General features: G+C 41.3%; 1 protein-coding gene across 1 annotated transcript in view; it reads left to right on the top strand.

Annotated features, from left to right (window-relative positions):
• The window catches only part of LOC143764876 (pendrin-like), a 162338-nt gene extending 152375 nt beyond the window's left edge, over positions 1-9963 (top strand). Inside the window, exons 16-21 of the mRNA XM_077250938.1 lie at positions 3198-3293; positions 4475-4714; positions 4797-4851; positions 5525-5670; positions 5825-5908; positions 6242-9963. Coding sequence (XP_077107053.1) covers positions 3198-3293; positions 4475-4714; positions 4797-4851; positions 5525-5670; positions 5825-5908; positions 6242-6265 — 645 coding nt within the window. The 3' untranslated portion in view covers positions 6266-9963. The remainder of the gene's footprint in view (positions 1-3197; positions 3294-4474; positions 4715-4796; positions 4852-5524; positions 5671-5824; positions 5909-6241) is intronic.
• The last annotated feature ends 10410 nt before the right edge of the window (positions 9964-20373 follow it).

Here is a 20373-nt window from a genome sequence, read left to right as displayed (position 1 = left end):
CAACAAACTGGATCTCAGAGCTTTAAGTCTGGCTTTTTTTTTACATTGGCAACACCTATTTCAGGGTTTGCTGATCAGAGTTCAATCAGATAGGTTGTAGCCTATATCAATCGCCAAGGGGGCACACGAAGCCCATCAGCCATGGCAGAAGCCACATGGATCCTGGAGTGGGCTCTTCACCTAGAGGTGTTCGGGCAGATCTGTCAACAATGGGGTACACAGGATGTAGATCTATTGGCATCTAGTCTGAATCACAAGGTATTGAAATTTTTGGCAGGGTCCTGGGATCCCCAGGCAATTTCAGACCATGGCCTGGCAATTTCTTGGACACAGTTCACTTTGCCTTACCTCTTTCCACTTTCATCGCTTTTACCCAAAGATCAGTGCAGAGGGTGTTCCAGTCATTCTCATTGCTCATATTGGCCTCAGAGGGCCTAGTATTTGGAAGTGATCAATCTCTGGTCAGATGTTCCAACGGCTCTTCTTGACTGCCCAGACCTTCTGTCCCCGGGATCATTCTTCCTTCCAAATGTATTTTTAAAAGGTTAAAACTTTTCTCCATAGGGTGGCATATGTTAAGCTACCCGATCCAGCCCCTTTGGAGCTGAATCTTGTTTTGGAGACTCTTCAGTCCCTTCCTTTTGAGCAAATCAGAAAGAGCTCTGTGCTTTTTGTTTTTTATAAGGTATCTTTCCTTATAGTCATTATAGTCATGTCTGTTAGGAGGGTGTGACGACACAGCATTTATTCTTAGTTATGCCAGACATATTTTCCAGTGGGTCAGGAGACATAAGCCATTGTTCATATGAGCCTGAACATTGACTGTTGAATTGATGTTTGTTGAATTGTTGAAGGGCCACTGTTTACCTATTATATCAGCTCCTACAGTTCATTGTGCTGCTATCCTTGGAGGACAGGGATGTAGGGTCATTGGACAATCAATGTTTGCTAATATGTTGATTACCCATTGTATAAGTCCAAGCAGCTTGTTGACCTGCAAACATCGATGGACAAACTATGCAGATTGATTGAATACTCAGTGAGAGTTGACCCCATTTCACCTTTGGGCTGACCTGCAGATTTGGGTATAAAAAGTGACCCCTATCCATCTGCAGAGATACTTTCCAGAATAGCAGCCATGCACCATGCCTCCAACTGGAGGAATACAGATGTGATCCACTGCCCATCAATTAGCCCATGAAGATGTTTGGAGCACTCAGGTTGGGACAATTGGGCCACATACCTCAATGGACTGTCAGCTTCCTAAGCTTGTCGTTACCTCCTCTCTGTGGGTGCCCACCAAAAGTGAGGTGCCACTGGTGGAGTAGTCGGCCTGGAAATGCTGAAGTCGCAGATGCTCTAATCCTGTTGAACCAGTGGTAAGGTGAGGCACTGTAATTTGCACCATCTTATGTACTTGCTGGAACTGTACTATGAGTTGCCTGTTGGTGGCTCAATAAAGTATTGCCACACTGTTTCACTGTCACCCTGTGTTGTCTGAGTAGTATTCTGCCCATGGGAATGGAGTATGGGAATTCAGAGGGATAAGTCCTGGTTCATGTGGTCTTTCTAAAGACAGCGAAGTCAGCGAAAGAGAGCACTCACTGACCTTCATGTCTACAGAGAGGGTTTGGAGCTTGCGGCTCTGTCTAGTCACACCCCTTACCTTATTCTTCATCAGGATAAGGTAGTGTTGAGGACAGTTCTGTCTTTTCTTCCAAAAGTGGTTTTGAGTTTTCACTTTAATGAAGATATTGTTTTACCTTCCTTTTGTCCGGCACCATCTCAGTCTAGGGAGAAGGCTCTGCAAAGCGTGGACACTGTTAGAGCCATAAGATATTGTTTATTGGCTACTGCCTCATTTAGGCATTCTGATTCTTTGTTTGTTATACCATAGGGCCCTCATAAGTGTCAAGCCGCTTGTAAAGAAACCATTGCCCGTGGGATCAAGTCTTCTATTGTCCAGGTTTATAAGGCTAAGGCCAGGGTGGCTCCATTCACTCTTGCGAGTAGTGGACGCTTCCTGGGCAGTTCCTCAGGCATCGGCTTTGCAGCTCTGTAAAGCAGCTACTTGGGCACTGGTGCATTCTTTTTCTATGTTTTACAGGGTGCACACTTTTGCCTCGGCAGATGCAACCCTTGGTAGAAAGGTACTGCAGGTGGCAGTAGCCCTGACTTCCGCTTAAGTTATGGCTGAAGGCCAGGTGGTATTACCATAATACTAACCCACCCTAGGGACAGCTTTAGGAGATCCCATGGTTCTGTGTCACCCAATAAGACGAACAAGAAAAATAGATTTTTTACTTAAAAATCTATCTCTTGTAGTATTCTTTGGTGGACATAGCTCCTTCCCTTGATTGCCTGGTTGGGGTACTGTTATATTTCTTCTTTCCTTAATTCTTTTCTTTTCTCCTCCTACTGCTTTCTCACAGAACGTAGGAAGTCTGCTCCAGCATTGCAATAATTACAATAATAGTGTCAGCCTCCTGGTGGCAGCAGACTATCCAATGGTTCTGTGTCCCTCAATGAAGACTATGAGAAACAGATTTTACTGTAAGTAAAAAATCAATTTTTTTGCAAACTTCTGATTTTTTTTCACCAAAATAATAAAAAAATTGACATATTTGGTATCACCGTAATCATACTGACGAGCAGAATCATATTGCAGGGTCATTTTTACCATAAGATGTACATAGTAAAAACAATTTCAAAAAAACAATGTCAGAATTTCATTGCACTTGGAATTTTTTGTTCCCCGTTTTCCAATACATTATGTGGTAAAATGTATGGTGTCATTCAAAAGTACAACTCATCTCATAAAAAACAAGCTCTCATATGTTTATGTGGACAGAAAAATAAGAGTTATGGTTCTGCGAAGAAGGGGAGGAGAAAACGAAAACTCAAAAACAGATACGGGCCACCTTGGGAAGGGGATAAATGAGCTTTGGCCCAACGAAGACTGCAGCATTTCTTGATTGTGGTGTTATATATGGCTTCTTCCTTGCATTATGGAGTTTTAACTTGAATCTGCAGATTTTACATTGTCAGTATTTCAATTTATGCTGCAGCAATTCCACAGCGGAATATGCGGCATTTGGACAAGATTTTTCCATTGCGGATGCAGTGTAGATTTGTCCCATGTGGACCTTCCCTGTCAAAGATGTTCAATTCCCTACTAAATGTTTCTCTCTTTAAAGGTTGGATTTGATTCTGTCAAAGTTTTTACAAAAAGGACAAAAGCATTGGGAAAGATCCATAAACTTATAAAGAAAGGAAAGCTGACAACTACAAAGGTGAGTTTGCAGTTCACGTTTTCATACTCAATGGCAACCAGTCAGATAACAGCTCACATTTCTCCAAAGCTAGGAGGAAGTACTCTACTTTTGAAACTGCAATTATTTCTGCTCAGTTGACTAGTAGCGAGGCTCCTGCTAAATGACTTCCATATTTGTTTATCAGTATATTCACTATATTAAACCTTTAGGAGCAAAAACATAGATGCAATCATGACCAATGCTAATGCTAAGTACACTGATCAGTCATCCGATTAAAGGGAACCTATCGTGTTGAACATGATGCCTGACCTTCAGCTCCTCCTGCCTGATCAGATTCAAAAACATTTTTATGGGAAACGTTTGTGTGGATTTGTCCAGAGGGTGGTCCCATTCATTGACTAGAAGTCTTCCCTTTATGACTGTGCATGAAGAGTTAGATGTCAATCACTTAGTAGGAATGCCCACTGGACTCATATGTATGATAACACCAGGGATTTCAATGAATAAAGTACAAGTTCTACTTAATCTTTTCCAAAAGATGTATAATCATTGTGCTCAGCTTCTCCTTCTCTACACCATACTGTCCGCAGATCGGACTGTATGTACAATGTGACAGGTTCCCTTTAAAGGTGAAGTGGGTATAAACATGTATAGACAGGCATCATAGTAGACATATGGCTGGCAGCACTCTCCTTCAGAAGGACAAAAAGTCCAAAAAACAAAGGAGCCAACTTGGAAATGGTATAGATCACAAAAGTAGCAGACAGCATCCAAAACAGGTGATATTCCAGTCAAGTCATCTTTTATTCTGCCGTATACAAAGAAATTTGAATACGCTAGATGTCTTGATTGGAATATCACCCGTTTTGAACATTGTCTGCTACTTTTGTGATGCATTGAGAGGCACGTCACTGTTGCAGCTCTAGTATTAAAACACAAACCAGATCAGTTGAACTTGAGTGACAGGGGATATAATGAGTAAATATAGATTATTTTTTATTTGATCACATTGCCTGATTTTACTCAAATTTATTATAAACTACAAAGCACGATTTCTGCTTTTTGTTTTATTTTATTAATAGCAAATGATGACTACTAGATTTAAAATATATGGTAAAGAAAAAGCATTTTTTTCAATATGGGATGGTACATATTTTAATCAACCAGTCACATAGACCAATTTCTATGTCTTTTTCCAGAATGGTGTAATCAGTCCAGTGGGTATAGACAACATTGGATACGAATCAGAAGATGACCCTGAGGATCCTCAAGGACTTGAGAATGATGGCATTCAAACAAAAGAAATTGAGATCCAAGTAGACTGGAACTCGGAGCTGCCTGTTAAAGTCTCTGTTCCAAAAGTGTCCATCCACAGCATTATTTTAGATTTTAGTCAGATAACTTTTCTAGATGTGGTGGCTGTGAAAGTTCTAAAGCTGGTAATTTCACATTCTTTGTGACAGTTCATGCAAATTGCTTTATGTTAAGTGATCACCTCAATCTATGTATTTTCTACCACAGATATATAAGGAATTTAAGAGAATTGATGTAGATCCTTACATTGCTGCGTGTGATGGTAAGCAGAAACAGCAGATTAACTTCTTCTCAAATGTTTCTTTTTCTAAATAAACCAGGATTGGACAATCCATTTACGTATTACAGATAATCTGAGTTCTTTACACACACATAATAATTTAAAAAAATGCCTTCTTATCTACACAATACTGGACAACAAGCTAATGAATCATGTAGGTGAACATTAACATTGACTTGGTACTCTGAAGACTCAAAGTGTTTTTTCTGAGGATTCCAGATATATCAAAAGTATAAGGTATCATCTATAAGGTAAACATAATTTCCAAGTGTTCCTGGTCTCTCACCATTATTCTCATAGAGGCCATGATGAGGTTCATCTAGTCATTTCTGCCCAAGGGATGTTATCAGAACAAGAAACTAATTCAAAGAGTTCATTAACAAAGAATAGTACATTACATTTAATAAATGGCTAAATTATCCAACGATGAGAAGTCAGAAACCTATGATGAACAATCATGGTGACAAATCTAAAGGTGGTAGCACTTGGAGAAGGCAAAATGTATCAATATGGCAGCAGTAGTACATAAAAATATTCTCTGTTGTATGTAATACATTAATAACGGCTTAGCTCCAGAAATTAAATGCTATTATGGCTCCACAGTCCTCTGAGGATCCAAGTCATTTGGAAATAATCACATCTTTCTTTTACTCAGATAACATGTTTAAGAAACTGGAGATCTGCAATTTCTTTGATGACACCATCAAGCCTGATGTCTTTTTCCTCACGGTTCATGATGCTGTCTTGCACATAGAAAATACACAACAATTTAGAAATGGACATGATCCCCTACTGGAGAAGGTATGAAAAACTAAGACTGGAGAACCTGTTAAAGAGCTAAAATTAAGTTGGGAATATTCAACATAACCTATATAAAAAAAAGTCCCACCCTGATGTAGCTTGCCATGTAGCCACTTTAATTAACAATTAAATATGTGCATTTTTTCTTTCAAAGATTTCACTTATGAGGGAATCAAAAACTCCCATCAACGATCTAATTATCGATCCAGCATACCGGGATCTACAAGAACCAGATGAGGTGAGAAGATACGTTATGTTTACTTGATTTTTTTTAATTAAAAAATCATATATGTTATAATCATAGGTATGTATTCAAATTATTAATGTTAATTATCTATGTTATTAAAAGTAATGCCTCCCCCATCCCTTCCTAAATGGAATACCTACACCTTCAGCAAAGCACTGCCGATAACTGAAGATCATGCATTAATGGCTTGTTCACAATGGTCCAATATGCAGCACAGCAGATTTTAAATTCTGGTGTCTTTTAATATGTTCAGAATTTGCATGAGCTCTGAAGTCAATGTTATTGGTATTGTATATGGGCTGATGGATTATATTTACTTGGCAGGCAATGAGAGCACTGGCATTCTGAAGAAAACGAAGATCTTTGCTATTATCACAACTTTTATCTGGACTCTACAGTTATTAGTATGTTTTCAAATTTTATCAAACGACCATCAAAGTAAGCCCACCAAGCCAGAAAGTCCTGAGAGTCTCACTCCACAAATCTGGGCAGACCTATCAATTGTGACTTGGGAACCTCACAGAATGGGCTGGCACAAATCCAAACAAATACGTATCCTCATTTGCCATACACACAAAGCTAATTTTTGAAAGGAATTCAATTGCAGTACTCACCAATTGTAGATGTATAAATCTTTTTTTGAAGCACATAACTAAGACGGAGAATACAAATAAATAGCCCACGGTCAACTGCAGCTTCACGTCATCCATAATGCTTCCTCAGGGACTGAGAATACATCATGAAAAACATGGAAACGTCCATAGTCCATGTGCCACAATTGAATTTTAACAATATATATCTAAGACTCTTCTATTATTTTTATTCTTAACTGATAGATAATTAGTTGATCACTTGGATGTATAATCTTGTTGCAAGGTTAAGCTGGTAGATGAGCAGTGCTGACATATTTCACTTTTGGATTGTTTATCTAAATGTACAGCAGCAGAAAAAAGGTGGTGTTTGAGGATTTACGATACAAACCAAATATTGTACTAATAATTCTTTATTGAAAACTACATAAAGCTAACAGATAAAGGCTAAAATCAATAGTAGAATTGGTAAAAAGCATGCAGAATAACCAGTGAATACAACAATAAAAAAAACTGCTAGTTAAACATATATAACAGTGTAAACCATACAAAAGGAATACATATAAAGGGCAGAAAACCTATAGAAAAGTGTATTGTTGAAGTAATGGGATCAGGTGGGATGGGGACAATCAGCAAAGAGAACCAACATGTATCAACACAATTTCTACTGAGGAAACCACAATTTCCATCAAATGTCTATTTGCTGATATGTTTATCTAGCACTTTTTGCAGATTATCGCTGTATACACTTGTTATTCTGAATGATTATCACTACTACTATTAAGTTGTTCTGTTGAGCATTAGAAAGTTCTATGCCATTTTGGACGATATATTACACAGGTCTACAAAAAAATATTTTTTGTAATCATCGCAGGTTACTTTGTACTTTTCTGAATCATCTTTTTGTCCTGATTTCAAAAATGTATATAGTTTTTCTGTAGCACGTATAGTTTCCATGGAGCAGCATCATTATTATAAAGTATAGGAAATATACTGGCGATATTAAGAAAGCAGTAATCTACATATCTGAAAAAAATGCTTCACCTTACAAAACAGTTTTTATTGAACCAAAATAATTTCACATGCAAAACAGAAACCAAAATATGAGCAGAAACTAATGTGCTTGGTATTAGACTGTCGTTGATACGAATTTTCAGGGTTGTCCCTATATAACATCCAACAGTAATCTGCCATCATTGAGTCATTCCAAAATTCCTGGTAGCGGTGTTCCATTACTTTAATGTCCTGGTGAAACCGCTCGTCTTGTCCATCGCTTACACCAAAAAGATTTTGAGGGAAGAAATCTAAATGTGAATGCAAAAAGTGCATTTTCAGAGACATGCGACATCCAAGACACTGATATGCATTTAGCAGTTCCTCAACACCTTCAACATATTCTGGAGATTTTTGTTTTCCTAAGAAGTTTTCACAGATCCACTTGCAGCTTTTCCAAGATCTCAATTCCTTATCATTTAGAGTTCCTTCAAACACATCATCTCTCATAAGCTTTTTGATTTGATGACCAACAAATACCCCTTTCTTCAGTTTTGCTAGTGAAATGCTGGAGAATATCTGTGAAATGTACAGGAACCCTTGTGAATTTGTCTTTGCCATGGCTTTCACAAAGTTTTTAATTAATCCCAACTTTATATGTAGCGGAGGAAGAAAGATTTTTGTTGGAGCAACTAAAGGATTATGCTGAACATTGTCTCTACCTGAAGCATATATGTTTCTCTGTTCCCAATCACGACAAACATAATGCTCTACTGTATTTCTACTGTCCCATAAACACAAAAAGCAACACTATTTGTGAATGTGAAACCTCCTTGCATTCCAATTAGCAGACAAAATCTCCACAGATATTCCATTGATGATGCTTATATTGTATAGCATCCAAAACAACTGGCAGATTTTCATAACTTTTCTTTAGATGACATGAGTGAGCAATAGGGTTTGATTGTTTCATATTTCCATTGTGAAGCAACACTGCTTTCAAACTTCTCTGGGATGAGTCAATAAACAATCGCCAATCTGCAACAAATTCTCTCGATTCAGTTCTTCAAAGAGGCCATTCGCATTGTTACAGTACACCATTGGTCCATCAACTGTGAAAAATTGTGTTAAAGTGTTACTTCTGCTTCAGTAATAACACACTTTGACATTATCATGAAGAAGATTCTTCTATTTCAACCTAGATGCAAGAAGTTCAGCTTTATCTTTTGACAAAAGGTCTCTGATGAGATCTTTTAATTCATGTTGAGTAAAGTGTTCTGGCTGCTCAGCTGCTCCATCAGGTACATACTCATCTTGACTTGAGGTCTCCATGTCTTCACCAGTAGCCTCAGCTCCATAGTCTTCATATTCTACTTCATTTTCATCCAATCCAGACAACGGTGGTACAGGAACTGGCAAGGTACCATCATGTGGAACTGGCTTAATCGCAGATTCAAGTTCAGGGTAATTAATGTTATGTTTGTTCTTTGTAGAAAAGCCCTTCAATTTGACAAAACAAAAGTAGCAGTCATCACTAGGATTTTTGGGTTCTCTCCAAATCATGGGAACAGCAAATGGCATAGCCACTTTCCACATACTCAACCAGTCATGAAGACCATTTGAACAACTTGAGCATATCACATGAGGGGCCGAGCTTTCGTCTTGATCACCAAGTGGACACTTAAAGTACATCTGGTACATCTTTTTAATATCATGAGCGATTGAACGTACTTGGCCTTTTGGTGTAAAAGAGCCACACACATAGCCTAATCTGTTCGGATGATTGATACACTGCCGGGGCATTTTTCTCTTTTAAATCAGATCAAACAGTAGAGTAAGTTCAGTTCAATGATGGTGACAAACTAAAAAAAAATGCAATGAGCCGACCGACTATATGTAGATATTTCCCCAAAGATGACAGAGGCAGCTTGTATTTAGAACTGATTTTACTAGAGGTATTCTGGTAGATAACAATATACAGTTGTGAGGTAAATGGGTCAGCCTATTCCTTACAGATGAACATTTGCAGACAGGCAGTTTCTCAGTGTGATATTGGCTGCTTTCAGGTTCTCTCTCTCTGTGGAGACCCTCACTCAGTTACACCTCAGTGGCTGAGGCAACTTGCCTTCCAAGAAATGCAGTGAAAATCCTCTCACAATGGCAGCTGTCTGCTGCCTTCCCTTCTATCTCCCTGTGGCAGGGCTCAGATCCCTGTAGAGGCCTGTCTCCTGTCAGAGTCTCACATACCAGTCCTTGCTGCCATCACCATCCTTTTCTGACTGACTCAAATCTTACCACCTCGTAACGTGACTTTCCGAGAAGCAGTCATTGGTTTACTGCACTGTTAATACTCCTTCCCATAAAACTCACTAAAACCTTTACTGATGTTGTCCCTATAAAAAAATTCACAAATAAGTAAGACAAGCAAAGAAAAGGAAATAACATAGGAAAAAAAACACATACGGTACATTGAAAATGCAGAAATAGCGCAATAACAAAAATACTTATATCTCAGAAACTTTGTGATACAGCAAAACTAAGTATATTTTTGGAATCAGCACATCAATCTCCATAAAACAGACATATTACCTTTGCTGATGATTTTTTTGTATTGCCCAGTGTTATTTATGTATTTATTTTGCCTATATTGATATTGATTATAGCATAGGGGATATACTTGACTTTGAGTGATTATGGATAAAGATGCAAAACATTTGTTAGGTTGCCACCCCACCCCATTGGATAATGGCTTGTGGCACGTTTTAAGACAATGTTTTTGCATTTGTCAGCTTCATGCAATTTTTAGTAAAGATTTATTTGTATTTGGTAAATTTTGGAAGTATTTTTGCAATTTTTACATATTGTCACTTTTGTCATGCTGTTTTGTTAACATACAGTGCCTTGAAAAAGTATTCATACCCTGTGAACTATTTAAAAATTTTTGACATTACTCCCACAAATTTTATTGTTTTTTTATGTGATACACCAATACAAAATAGCAACTATTTGTGAAGTGTAAATGAAATGATACATGGTTTTCTAATTATTTCGAAACATAAAACTCAAAATTGTGACTTTCATTTGTTTTGAGGTTCTTGTAGTATGATACCCCTAAATAAAATCCTGAGTGACCAATTGCCTCCATAATTCACTGGAAGACTCATAATTAGTGAACTGAGTCTACCTGTGTGTAATTTCTTCTCAGTAAAATTACAGCTGTTCTGTAATGCGTGAGTCTTGAGCAGGAGGCTATATAGAGAGAAAACAAGTGTAGAGTGTTACCTGAGTGCAGTAAGTATAATAGAGGGGTTAATAATACAAGTGAAATCGCTCACTTGGGCTGGATGTACAAAATAGGCACAACGCTAGAGAAAACTTTGCAGATATATGGGATCCTTGTCTGCAGTTTTCCGCTCGTCCGAGACGCATGGAGATGTGCTTGTCCTGGCGCAACCACAAATCCACATGGATGCAAAGAAGGAAGGAGATTCCAGAGGGGCTAAACTGCATGCCAAAGAGTAGATTGAATTCATAAAATTCTAATAAAACCATAAACGCTAAACACAACTCATTCTACCTGATGAAGGCTCTTAGAGCAGAAACGCGTTGTATTTAGTTTTTATATTTATATTAGCATTTTATTCATCTAATCTGCTCTTTGTATGCTGTGCATCCTCGGTGTCTGCAACCCTTTGGAATAAACAGTTATATATTTTTTGGTCTCAATCAGTGCACAGAATATGGTTTTTCCATCCCAGCTAATAGCTGGAAGTATGGTTTGAACATGATATGAAATATTGGGAGCCCGACTGCTAGCAGAGGCACCTCTGGAATCTCCTTACTTCTTTACAGCTGTTGTGTGAAGGTCTCAGAGGCTTGTTTGAGAACATTAGGGATCAAACAGCATCATGAAAACCAAAGAACACACCAGACAGGTTAGGGATAAAGTTGTGGAGAAGAGTAAGGCAAAACTAGGTTTTTTAAATAATAGCCCTAGCTCTGAACATTTTATGAAGCACTGTTCAATTGATCATCCAAAAATGGAAGGAGTATGGCACAGCTGCAAACTTTCCAAGACATGTCTGTCCACTAAACTGACATCCCAAGCATGGAGAGCACTAACTAGTGCAACAGTCAAGAGGCCCATGGTCACTCTGGAGGAGCTGCAAAGATTCAAGGCTCAGGTGGGAGAATCTGTTCACAGTACAACTATTAGTCATATGCTCCACGAATCTGGCCTATATGCAAGAATGGCAAGCCATTTTTGAAAGCAAGCCATAAGTAGTTCCATTTGTAGAATGGTTTAGATTAAAGCATATTCATGTGTGTGAATGGCCCATTCAAAGTCCAGACCTAAATCCCACTGAGATTCTGTGGCAAGACATGTAAATTTCTGTTCACAAACGCCTCCATCAAATCTCACTGAGCGAGAGCTAGTTTTCAAAGAAGAATAGAGCAAAATTTTCACCCCCTAACTGCGTAAAGCTGGTAGGGACATACCCCAAAAGACTTGCAGCAGTAATTGTAACAAACGAGATCTTATAAAGTATTAACTTAGAGGTGCTGAATACAAATGCAGGTCACAATTTTCAGATTTATATTTTTAAAATAATTATAAAACCATGTATCATTTCCTTCACAAATACTTGCTACTTTGTTTTGGTATATCACATAAAATCACAATAAAATACATTTAAGTTTGTGAGTGCAATGTGAAAAAATGTGGAAAATTTAACAGAGTATGAATACTTTTTCAAGGCACTATAACATCTGAGTTTGCTTCTAAAACAAGTATCTCTGAACTAGATTATCTTATAGGCCTGCAAAATGTTTTAGCTCTCATTATGTTTGGTCATTCAGTAATTCTAGTGAGTCTCTGCATGTTTGCTGTCATTTGAGTTGATAAAATAGATTAATCTAGTAAGTGGGAACATGCCAAATTTATGTGCTACTCATGATGAGATATGGTGAAGTGTTTAACTATGCTGCAATATACTGGAAGTTCTGTCAGATTGGGCGGCCACGCAGGCACAATTTATTTATATATAAAATATCCCCTAATTCATATTCACATGTCCTAATATTAAGTGCACTTTAAAAAACTGCCATTTATTTGGTACAGATATTACAAATTGGCATAACGCGGTCCGTTACTGCTGGTATTAACCCTGTGTGAGCGCTGACCAGAGGGGAGTATGGAACGGGCGCCAGGCACTGACTGCAGGGGAGTAGAGAGGGACTAAATGGACTGTGCCCGTCGCTGATTGGTCGAGCAGCCATGACAGGCAGCTGGCAAGACCAATCAGCGACACGGGATTTCCGTGACGGAAGTTGCTGACAAAAAGACGGAAGTACCCCTTAGACAATTATATATATAGATTATATATATGTTGCATTGCAAATTAGAAAAGCTGGCTAATGACATGAAGGCCCACTATGTACCACCAAAACAGTTGACTCTTTGAAGCCTGGAAGCCATAAGACCTCTGAAGGCCATACGATAGACATCTTCTCTCCAGGGAAAGATGAGGCATCCTATACACATAAGACGGTCTAACAGTCCCACTGAAATCTTTGATTACAGCTTACTTAATTATGTATAGACACTTTAAAGAGGACCTATTTCTTTCTGGAGAACTCCACGGAAGAAAATGGAGGAAAAAATATATACAGTCATTTTTCTCAAATGTATATATTTAGGAAAACAATTTTAAAAATCTAATTTAATGATAATGGCTCTTACCCTGTAAAAAAAAAAACAAGAGACTCCGGTCGGGTCTCCCTGTCATCTCACTAGCTTGACAATTGAGGTAGGCTTCCTGCTTCTGAGCTCTGGGACAAGATTGGGAGAGGAAGGGAAGGGAGATCTGGGATCTGTTATCTTATTTCATACCTGATGAAGATATATAAGGTGCAATCTAAGATGGATTCCTGTTTATTGTAAAGCAGCAGGAGGGGAAGTCTAACAGCAATTGAGGTATATGTTGTCACAGTATTCTCCTCAGTATGTTGTGCTTTGGCTGACTGTGTATAGTATATAGTGACAGACTCAGATTAACTTCACCTATCAGAAGTTTTAATGTTATGGCTGATCAATGTCTGTCTGATCAATGTGATACAATGTAAATCAGATAGTATCACCTTTGTATAGGGTTTAAATTCATATCCCGCCTAATCAAGCAACTGATGATATCATACACAACTGCTTCATGGATATTACTAACATTAGAATTGTTAATTCAAAAGTAGCCATGAGAGATAATACTGAATCACTGATCTATACAAATAAATGATTGACGATGATAATATATTTTATAATGGTGCTGCAAAGTTCTACAAGCCAGACAGTGGCCTAAAAGTCATGAAAGGGGTCATCAAAGGCTCCACCATCTGACATCATGAGAAGTAACCAACAAACGTTTATGTCTAGACATGGACTAGAGGACCAGAGTCCTGATGCTTGTTGCTCTGAGATTCTTTCTGCCCCATTTACTTGTAAGCTCTTGTGAGCAGGACCCTAACTCCTAATGTTTGATTCGTTTATTACTCTGTAATGTCTGATTTCTCTGTCAATGTACCAATTTGTAAATAAATAAAGATTAATATTATTATTTACTGCCATAGAGGTGAGCTATAATAAAGGTGACCATGTACAACCTGCAGTGTACTTGTTTACAGTGGTGGATAATGTAGAAGAACACTAACTCTTTGGTGGCTATGAATATCCAGACACTCTTGCTTGATCGTGCTCTTTTGATTCCCACTGATTTACTTTTGGAATTCTACCCTTTTATTTGTGGCTGGTATACAGTTAGTACAAATGGTACTGGGGTCAAGGCCTTAAGCTAATAGGTCAAAAAATAGGTCTACACTACAACTGTGATTGAAAACAGGTTTGATCCTGGAAGTTAAAGGGGTTGTCCACTACTAGGACAACTCCTTCTTGATAAAAATGTTTGTCACTGACAAAATAATGAAGCTTATACTCACCTCCCATGCCGGTGCCATTCCCACGGTGTCGGCAGTCGCAGTCCCGGGCCCACATGCGATTGTTGTGACACGTGACACCAATCAGCCCTGATGTCACTGTCCCCGCCTTCAGACAAATCAAACAGGAAGAGGAAGTCTGGGCTGCATCTGCTCTCAGACTTCCTCTTCCTGCTCAATTCGACAGGAGGCGGGGACAGTGTTACAACAACCGCAAGAGAGCCCTGGGAGACTGAGTGCCAATACCACTGGAACGGCGCCAGCATGAGAGGTATTATATTTATAAGCTACGGTATATTATTTTATGGGGGCCAAGAAAGGGGTATGAGAAGAAGGTGTCCAAGTAATGGATAACTTCATTAAGACACCATCAGTACATCTTTAGTATACAAAACACATTCAATATACTGCAATCCAAAACATATCACAGGAAATCACTATTGGTTCCTCGTGTGATATTGCCATCTTAGAAATGTATTCTATATCCATAGGATATCAAATGCATGTCTGATAGATGCATATCCAATCTGGGATCTGAGCCAATCTTGAGATCAGAGAAAATCATGCTCTAAATGAATGTACGGCTCTTTCCAGTTACGTCTTTGGGTGATGACCTCTCCATTCCAGGCACTTGGCTATTTTAAGAACTCCCGTAAAGTGAATGCAGAGAGAGCTGTGCATGTGGAATTACCTTTCAATTCCCAGAGGCACAAAGTGTGGCCTAGCTCTGGAGATAGGTTTGGATCCCACAGGCGATCTGTTAGCTTTATCCCTTTACGTTCTTTTGACTTAATCACCTGTACATTCATTAATTACAACCATTGCTCCGATCATAACCAAGTGTAAGGATAGGGCCTCTTGTCGCCTTGTTCATCCAGCTCCATGAAAGATGCCACATTTTTTGAAAGGATAATTAGAGATTTTGGGCAAACAGTGCAGTCATTGGCAATAAGCAATCAAGCTATACTTATTTTCTAATTATCCACTTTTAAGTCGCTGTGACCACCATGAAAAGGACACAAGCTGATACCCTACTATAAAGATATCTAGTGATATGACAGCCAGATCTGTAGTTGCCACTAGGCACCAGAGATTCAGTATGTAGGATGGCGCCAGGACAGAGGTAAAAAAAAATGTATTCATTTGTATTTGTGTCTTTAAGACATGAATGCAAATTAACTTCTGAGCGTGCTGGGTCAGAGATGCTCCAATCAGTGCCGCAGTACAGAAGAAAACACCGGAGCCGGTAGAATGCAAGCTCTTAAAGAGATGACGATTGAAGGTGCTTTTTACTATAGACCAGAAGAAGGGCTCTGTATTGAGAGTGACAGCACAATATGGACATCAGTATAGAGAGTTAGGGAACAGTATGAGAGAGTCCAGATAGAGAGTGATGGAACAGTATGAGGGTTCAATATAGTGAGGGCACATTATCGGGAGTGAGTATAGAGAGTGAGGGCACAGAATGGAGGGCAGTATAGAGAGGGAGGGCACAGTATGGGAGGGCAGTATAGTGAGGGCACAGTGTAGGGGCAGTATAGAGTGAGGACACAGTATGGAGGGCAGTATAGAGAGTGAGGATACAGTATGGGAGAGCAGTATACAGTGAGGGTACTGTATATGGGCAGTATATAGTGAGGGCACAGTATATGAGTCAGTATGGAACATGAAAGCACAGTATGGGGGTCAGTATAGAGAGCGATGGCACAGTATGTAGAGTCAGTATAGAAAGTGAAAGCACAGTATGTGGATCATTATGGAGAGTGAGGGCACAGTATAGGGGGGTCTGTATAGAGAATGATGGCACAGTACAGAAAGTCAAAAAAGGGAGTGAGGGCACAGTAGGGAAGCAGTATAGATAGTAAGGGAACACTATTAAGGCTGTATAGAGAGGAAGGGCAGAGTATGGGTGGTCACTAAAGTGAGGGCAAAGTATAGGGGATGAGTTTAGAGAGTGGAGGCACATGTATGGAGAAATAGGAGGTCAGTATAGAGGTACAGTATAGAGAGTAAAGAAACAGTATGGGGGTCATTATAAAGAACTAGGGCACAGTATAGCAGGTCATTATAGAGTGTGAGTGCACAATATGGGGGTCAGTTTAAAGAGTGAGGGCACAATATAGGGGGTTAGGAAACCAATTCAGGCACATAGTGGTCTGTATAATGAGCACACAGCTGATAAAGGATAAAAATAGAGAGTGAGGGTACAGAATAGAAATCAGTATAGCGAGTGAGGTCACAGAATAGGGGTGTGTTTACAGAATGAGAGCACAGCATGGCAGTATTGGTGGACAAAACAGAGTGTGTGGGCATAGTATAGAGTGTCATTATAGAGCCAAGGCACAGTATGGGTGGTCAGTATAAAAAGTGGGCACAGTATAGAGGGTCATTATGAAGAGTGAGAGTACACTATGGGAGTTCATTATAGAAAGTGAGGGCACAGTATAGGAAGTTAGTATAGAGAGTGATGGCACAGTATAGGGGGTTAGTATAGAGAGTGAGGGCACAAAATAGGAGTCCGTATACAGAGTGAGGGCACATCCGATAGAAAAAATGTACATATGATGAGCCAAAATTAATAAAAAAGTACAAACTTTATTTATATAAGAAAAAAGAAAAATAACGGACAAGGTTTATAAAGTGGGAAACCACAAAATGGCACCAAAACCCACAATTAAGCAAATAGAAGCTGTACACAATAAGTCATATATTATAGATAACATTCCAAAGTAATATATCCAAAGCAAGGGGTATCATGTAGTCTTTATATTCCCAATGTACAAAAAATCAAAACAACAAATGATCAATAAAGTACAAACATTACCTCTTGTGGGTGATGGTGCCAGCCCCCAGAGTGAGGGCACAGTATAGGTGAAATGAATAGGATGAGTATAGGGAGTGAGGGTGTGAGCAGGTTGCGGGATGCAGTGACAGGCAGGAAACAGCAAGGGTTAACTGGGTTTTAATCAACAGTGGGATACTCCACGCAGGGAGGTAAAGGATTAAACAAGGAATACAACAGTTCAATGGTGAAATTGTGGGTAGGGTTAAAGAACAGTAAAGACAGTAGGGACAGTTCTTATTGGGTTAACTTATGGTATCCGCTTATCCTCAGGCCGTGGGTGTTGTGAAGCAGTGATGGCGCCAACATCGGCTGAAGCAACGCTTGTCCACGGAGGTAATAGAAATAACGGTGGTCCATCTTCTTGCGGCAGCGTTTGGTCCCCGGTACCTTCCGCTGAGCCCCTACTCCATGCATCAGTGTGGCTGGAGGGATGGAAGCCACCGCACGGTCTGAGCCCGATGTGGTCCGGGAAAAGTATACTGGGGAAGCAGAGCGCTGCCAGCAGTTCCACTCTCGGTCTCTCTCAAGCGGCACCCGCGCTGTACTCACGGGCCTGGAGTGCTCAGCTTCTTGCTTAGTCACGATCAGCGGGCACACTGCACGTCTTTTCTCACAAGTTCTGCTGGCAGCAGCGGGGAAGCTCCGGCATGGGCCTGCGTGGTGCCGGTACTCGAGGGCAGGAGCGCTCACCTCTGTCTGCTGTACGCTGTCCCTTCCTGCCAAGTCTACTCGCTTTTGCGCACGCTCCGCTCTTCCAGAGCTAACTACGCCCCTTGCTGCTCAGTGTAAAGGTCGGTCCAGTTGCTTAAGCTTTCCCCCAGACAACAGAGGAGACAGCCACGACAGTTCCGGACTCGGCATAATAATTGGAGATGATATAAGGTGCGTTCGCAGTCCGGACCCCACCGTGCAGCTAAGACACCTGCTGCTTAGTAATAACGGACTATATGGCGGTATAATGTGAGTACACACGGGTTAGCTTCACCTGGTATGAAGGAAGCGAACCCTGTTGCGTCACAGGACCGCACAGAGAATGCAAGCAAGGCGACACAGAACTGTGCCCCAAGACTCAGGGTAAGAGTCCCTCTAGATCTCTTGAACTCGACACCGCTACTGCGGTGCCAGGGAAACTAAAGTGTGTGCAGTGCCGCTCTGGAGGACACCACTAACCACCCTAACTTGGGCCAGGAAAGAGCACTATCTGCGCATGGCGCCACTCTGGCGCTCGCTGCTAACTGAATTCAGCAACTTGTGCAATTGTGCAGGATAGCACTGTCGGGTGCTAGGTAGCTCTACCATTCGCGTGCAGGCAACAACACTAGGGATGGGAATGATTCGGAGTTTTCATCCATCGTATCACGCTACACGGGGGTGAGCCAGAAAGAGAGAGGTGAACCCCGAAGTGGACCCTCTGGGTCACGGTCCCAGAGCCCCCTAGGGCGAGCAAACCTGATGGGTGCACCCCCTATACAGGGAGTGTTAGGAGCAGGCCCAGGGAGGGTGGAACCGCAACTGCCGGAGCCAAAGGGACGACTGGGTGGAGCAGAAGAACAGGTACGCTGAGGATGATTAGGGTAACCAATGCGGAGTACTGGAAGGGAAAAATACAAATAATAAACAGACAGCCGGAGCAGGAGGAATAAGGGACGTGGGAAGAGGCTGAAGAAACAGAGACTGAGGCGGGGACGGAAACACAGAGGCAAAGCCAAGAATGGGCCAGGGTATAACGCTGAACTAACGGAGTAGAAACAACGTAGATACGCAGGCGCTTACCTGAGGAAGCGCCGAGCAGAAATACCCGATGGGCGCCACCATATTGGAGGCGGGGCCACCGGGTCACGACCTCCCAGAAGACCGAGCGGCGGAGGCGACCCTACGGCGCATGCGCTGACCGCTGACGCGCAGAGAAGCCGAAAAATTGGAAGAAGGAGAAGGGGAAGGAATACTGGGAGCGCGCCGGCCGGACAGGTAAGTATCAGGAACCGTGACACATCGACAGGCATTCATCCACACACACGCAAAAAAGTTAATAAGTTTACACTAGCGCATGGCCTTTTATAGCAGTAGCGCTCCGGGACCTTCCTGATGGTCCAATAGGAACCGCAACAGGACCTGGAGCATGTGACCACCGACCTCCAATGGGAGGTCGTCCCGTGGGCATGCTCAGTGTGGGAAAAGCAGGACTTAGTCCCTGAAACGCCTGCTCACTGCTAAACAGTGCTGGCTACAAAGGCAGAACCTGGAAAGGTAGCAGTACCCAAGTGCACTGTATCAGCTTGAGCCAGATGCTGGGATCTACGTCTCTGTTGAGCAGGTTCCACTGCGGCTGGAGGTGAATGGGAGACTCCAGTGGATATGGTTCGAGATTCCCCCTGTACAGTGGTGGGAACTCGACACTTAACATTACCCCCCTCCTAGTGCCCCCCTCCTAAGGCCTCGCTACGTTCAAAAGCTGCAATGAGCAGTGGAGCCTGAATGTGCTCCACAGGTTCCCAGGATCTGTCCTCTGGGCCGTGACCCTTCCAGTCCACCAAATAGTACTTCTTGCTACGTACCACCTTGCTCCCCAAAGATAAAATTCACTTCGTACTTGTCCGTGGACAAACCCGATGTCCTGGCAGATGACTCGGAAAACCGGGACATGTAAATGGGCTTTAAGATGGACACATGAAAGGTGTCGGTGATACCCAGGCATGGAGGAAGAGCCAGACGGTAGACCACAGGATTAACCTGTTCCAGAACCTTGAAGGGACCTAAGTAGTGAGGCGCAAACTTAGTGGACTCAATTTGCAGCCTGATATTGCGGACGGAGAGCCACACTAAGTCGCCAGGAGCAAAGGTCGGAACGGGGCGCCGATGTGCATCGGCAGAGACCCTCATTCTTTCCTTGGAGGCCTGGATGGCATCCTGTGTGCGGTCCGAGATGTCCCATGCTTCCACTGCCCAGTCTGCCACCCTAGAGTCGGTGGAAGACACGGGCATGGGCACAGGAACCCGCGGATGCTGGCCGTAATTAAGGAGGAATGGGGTCTGCCCAGTGG

Source organism: Ranitomeya variabilis, chromosome 4 (genome assembly GCF_051348905.1).
Source record: "Ranitomeya variabilis isolate aRanVar5 chromosome 4, aRanVar5.hap1, whole genome shotgun sequence".
Taxonomy (NCBI): domain Eukaryota; kingdom Metazoa; phylum Chordata; class Amphibia; order Anura; family Dendrobatidae; genus Ranitomeya; species Ranitomeya variabilis.
This window is presented reverse-complemented; position numbering and strand designations above follow the sequence as displayed.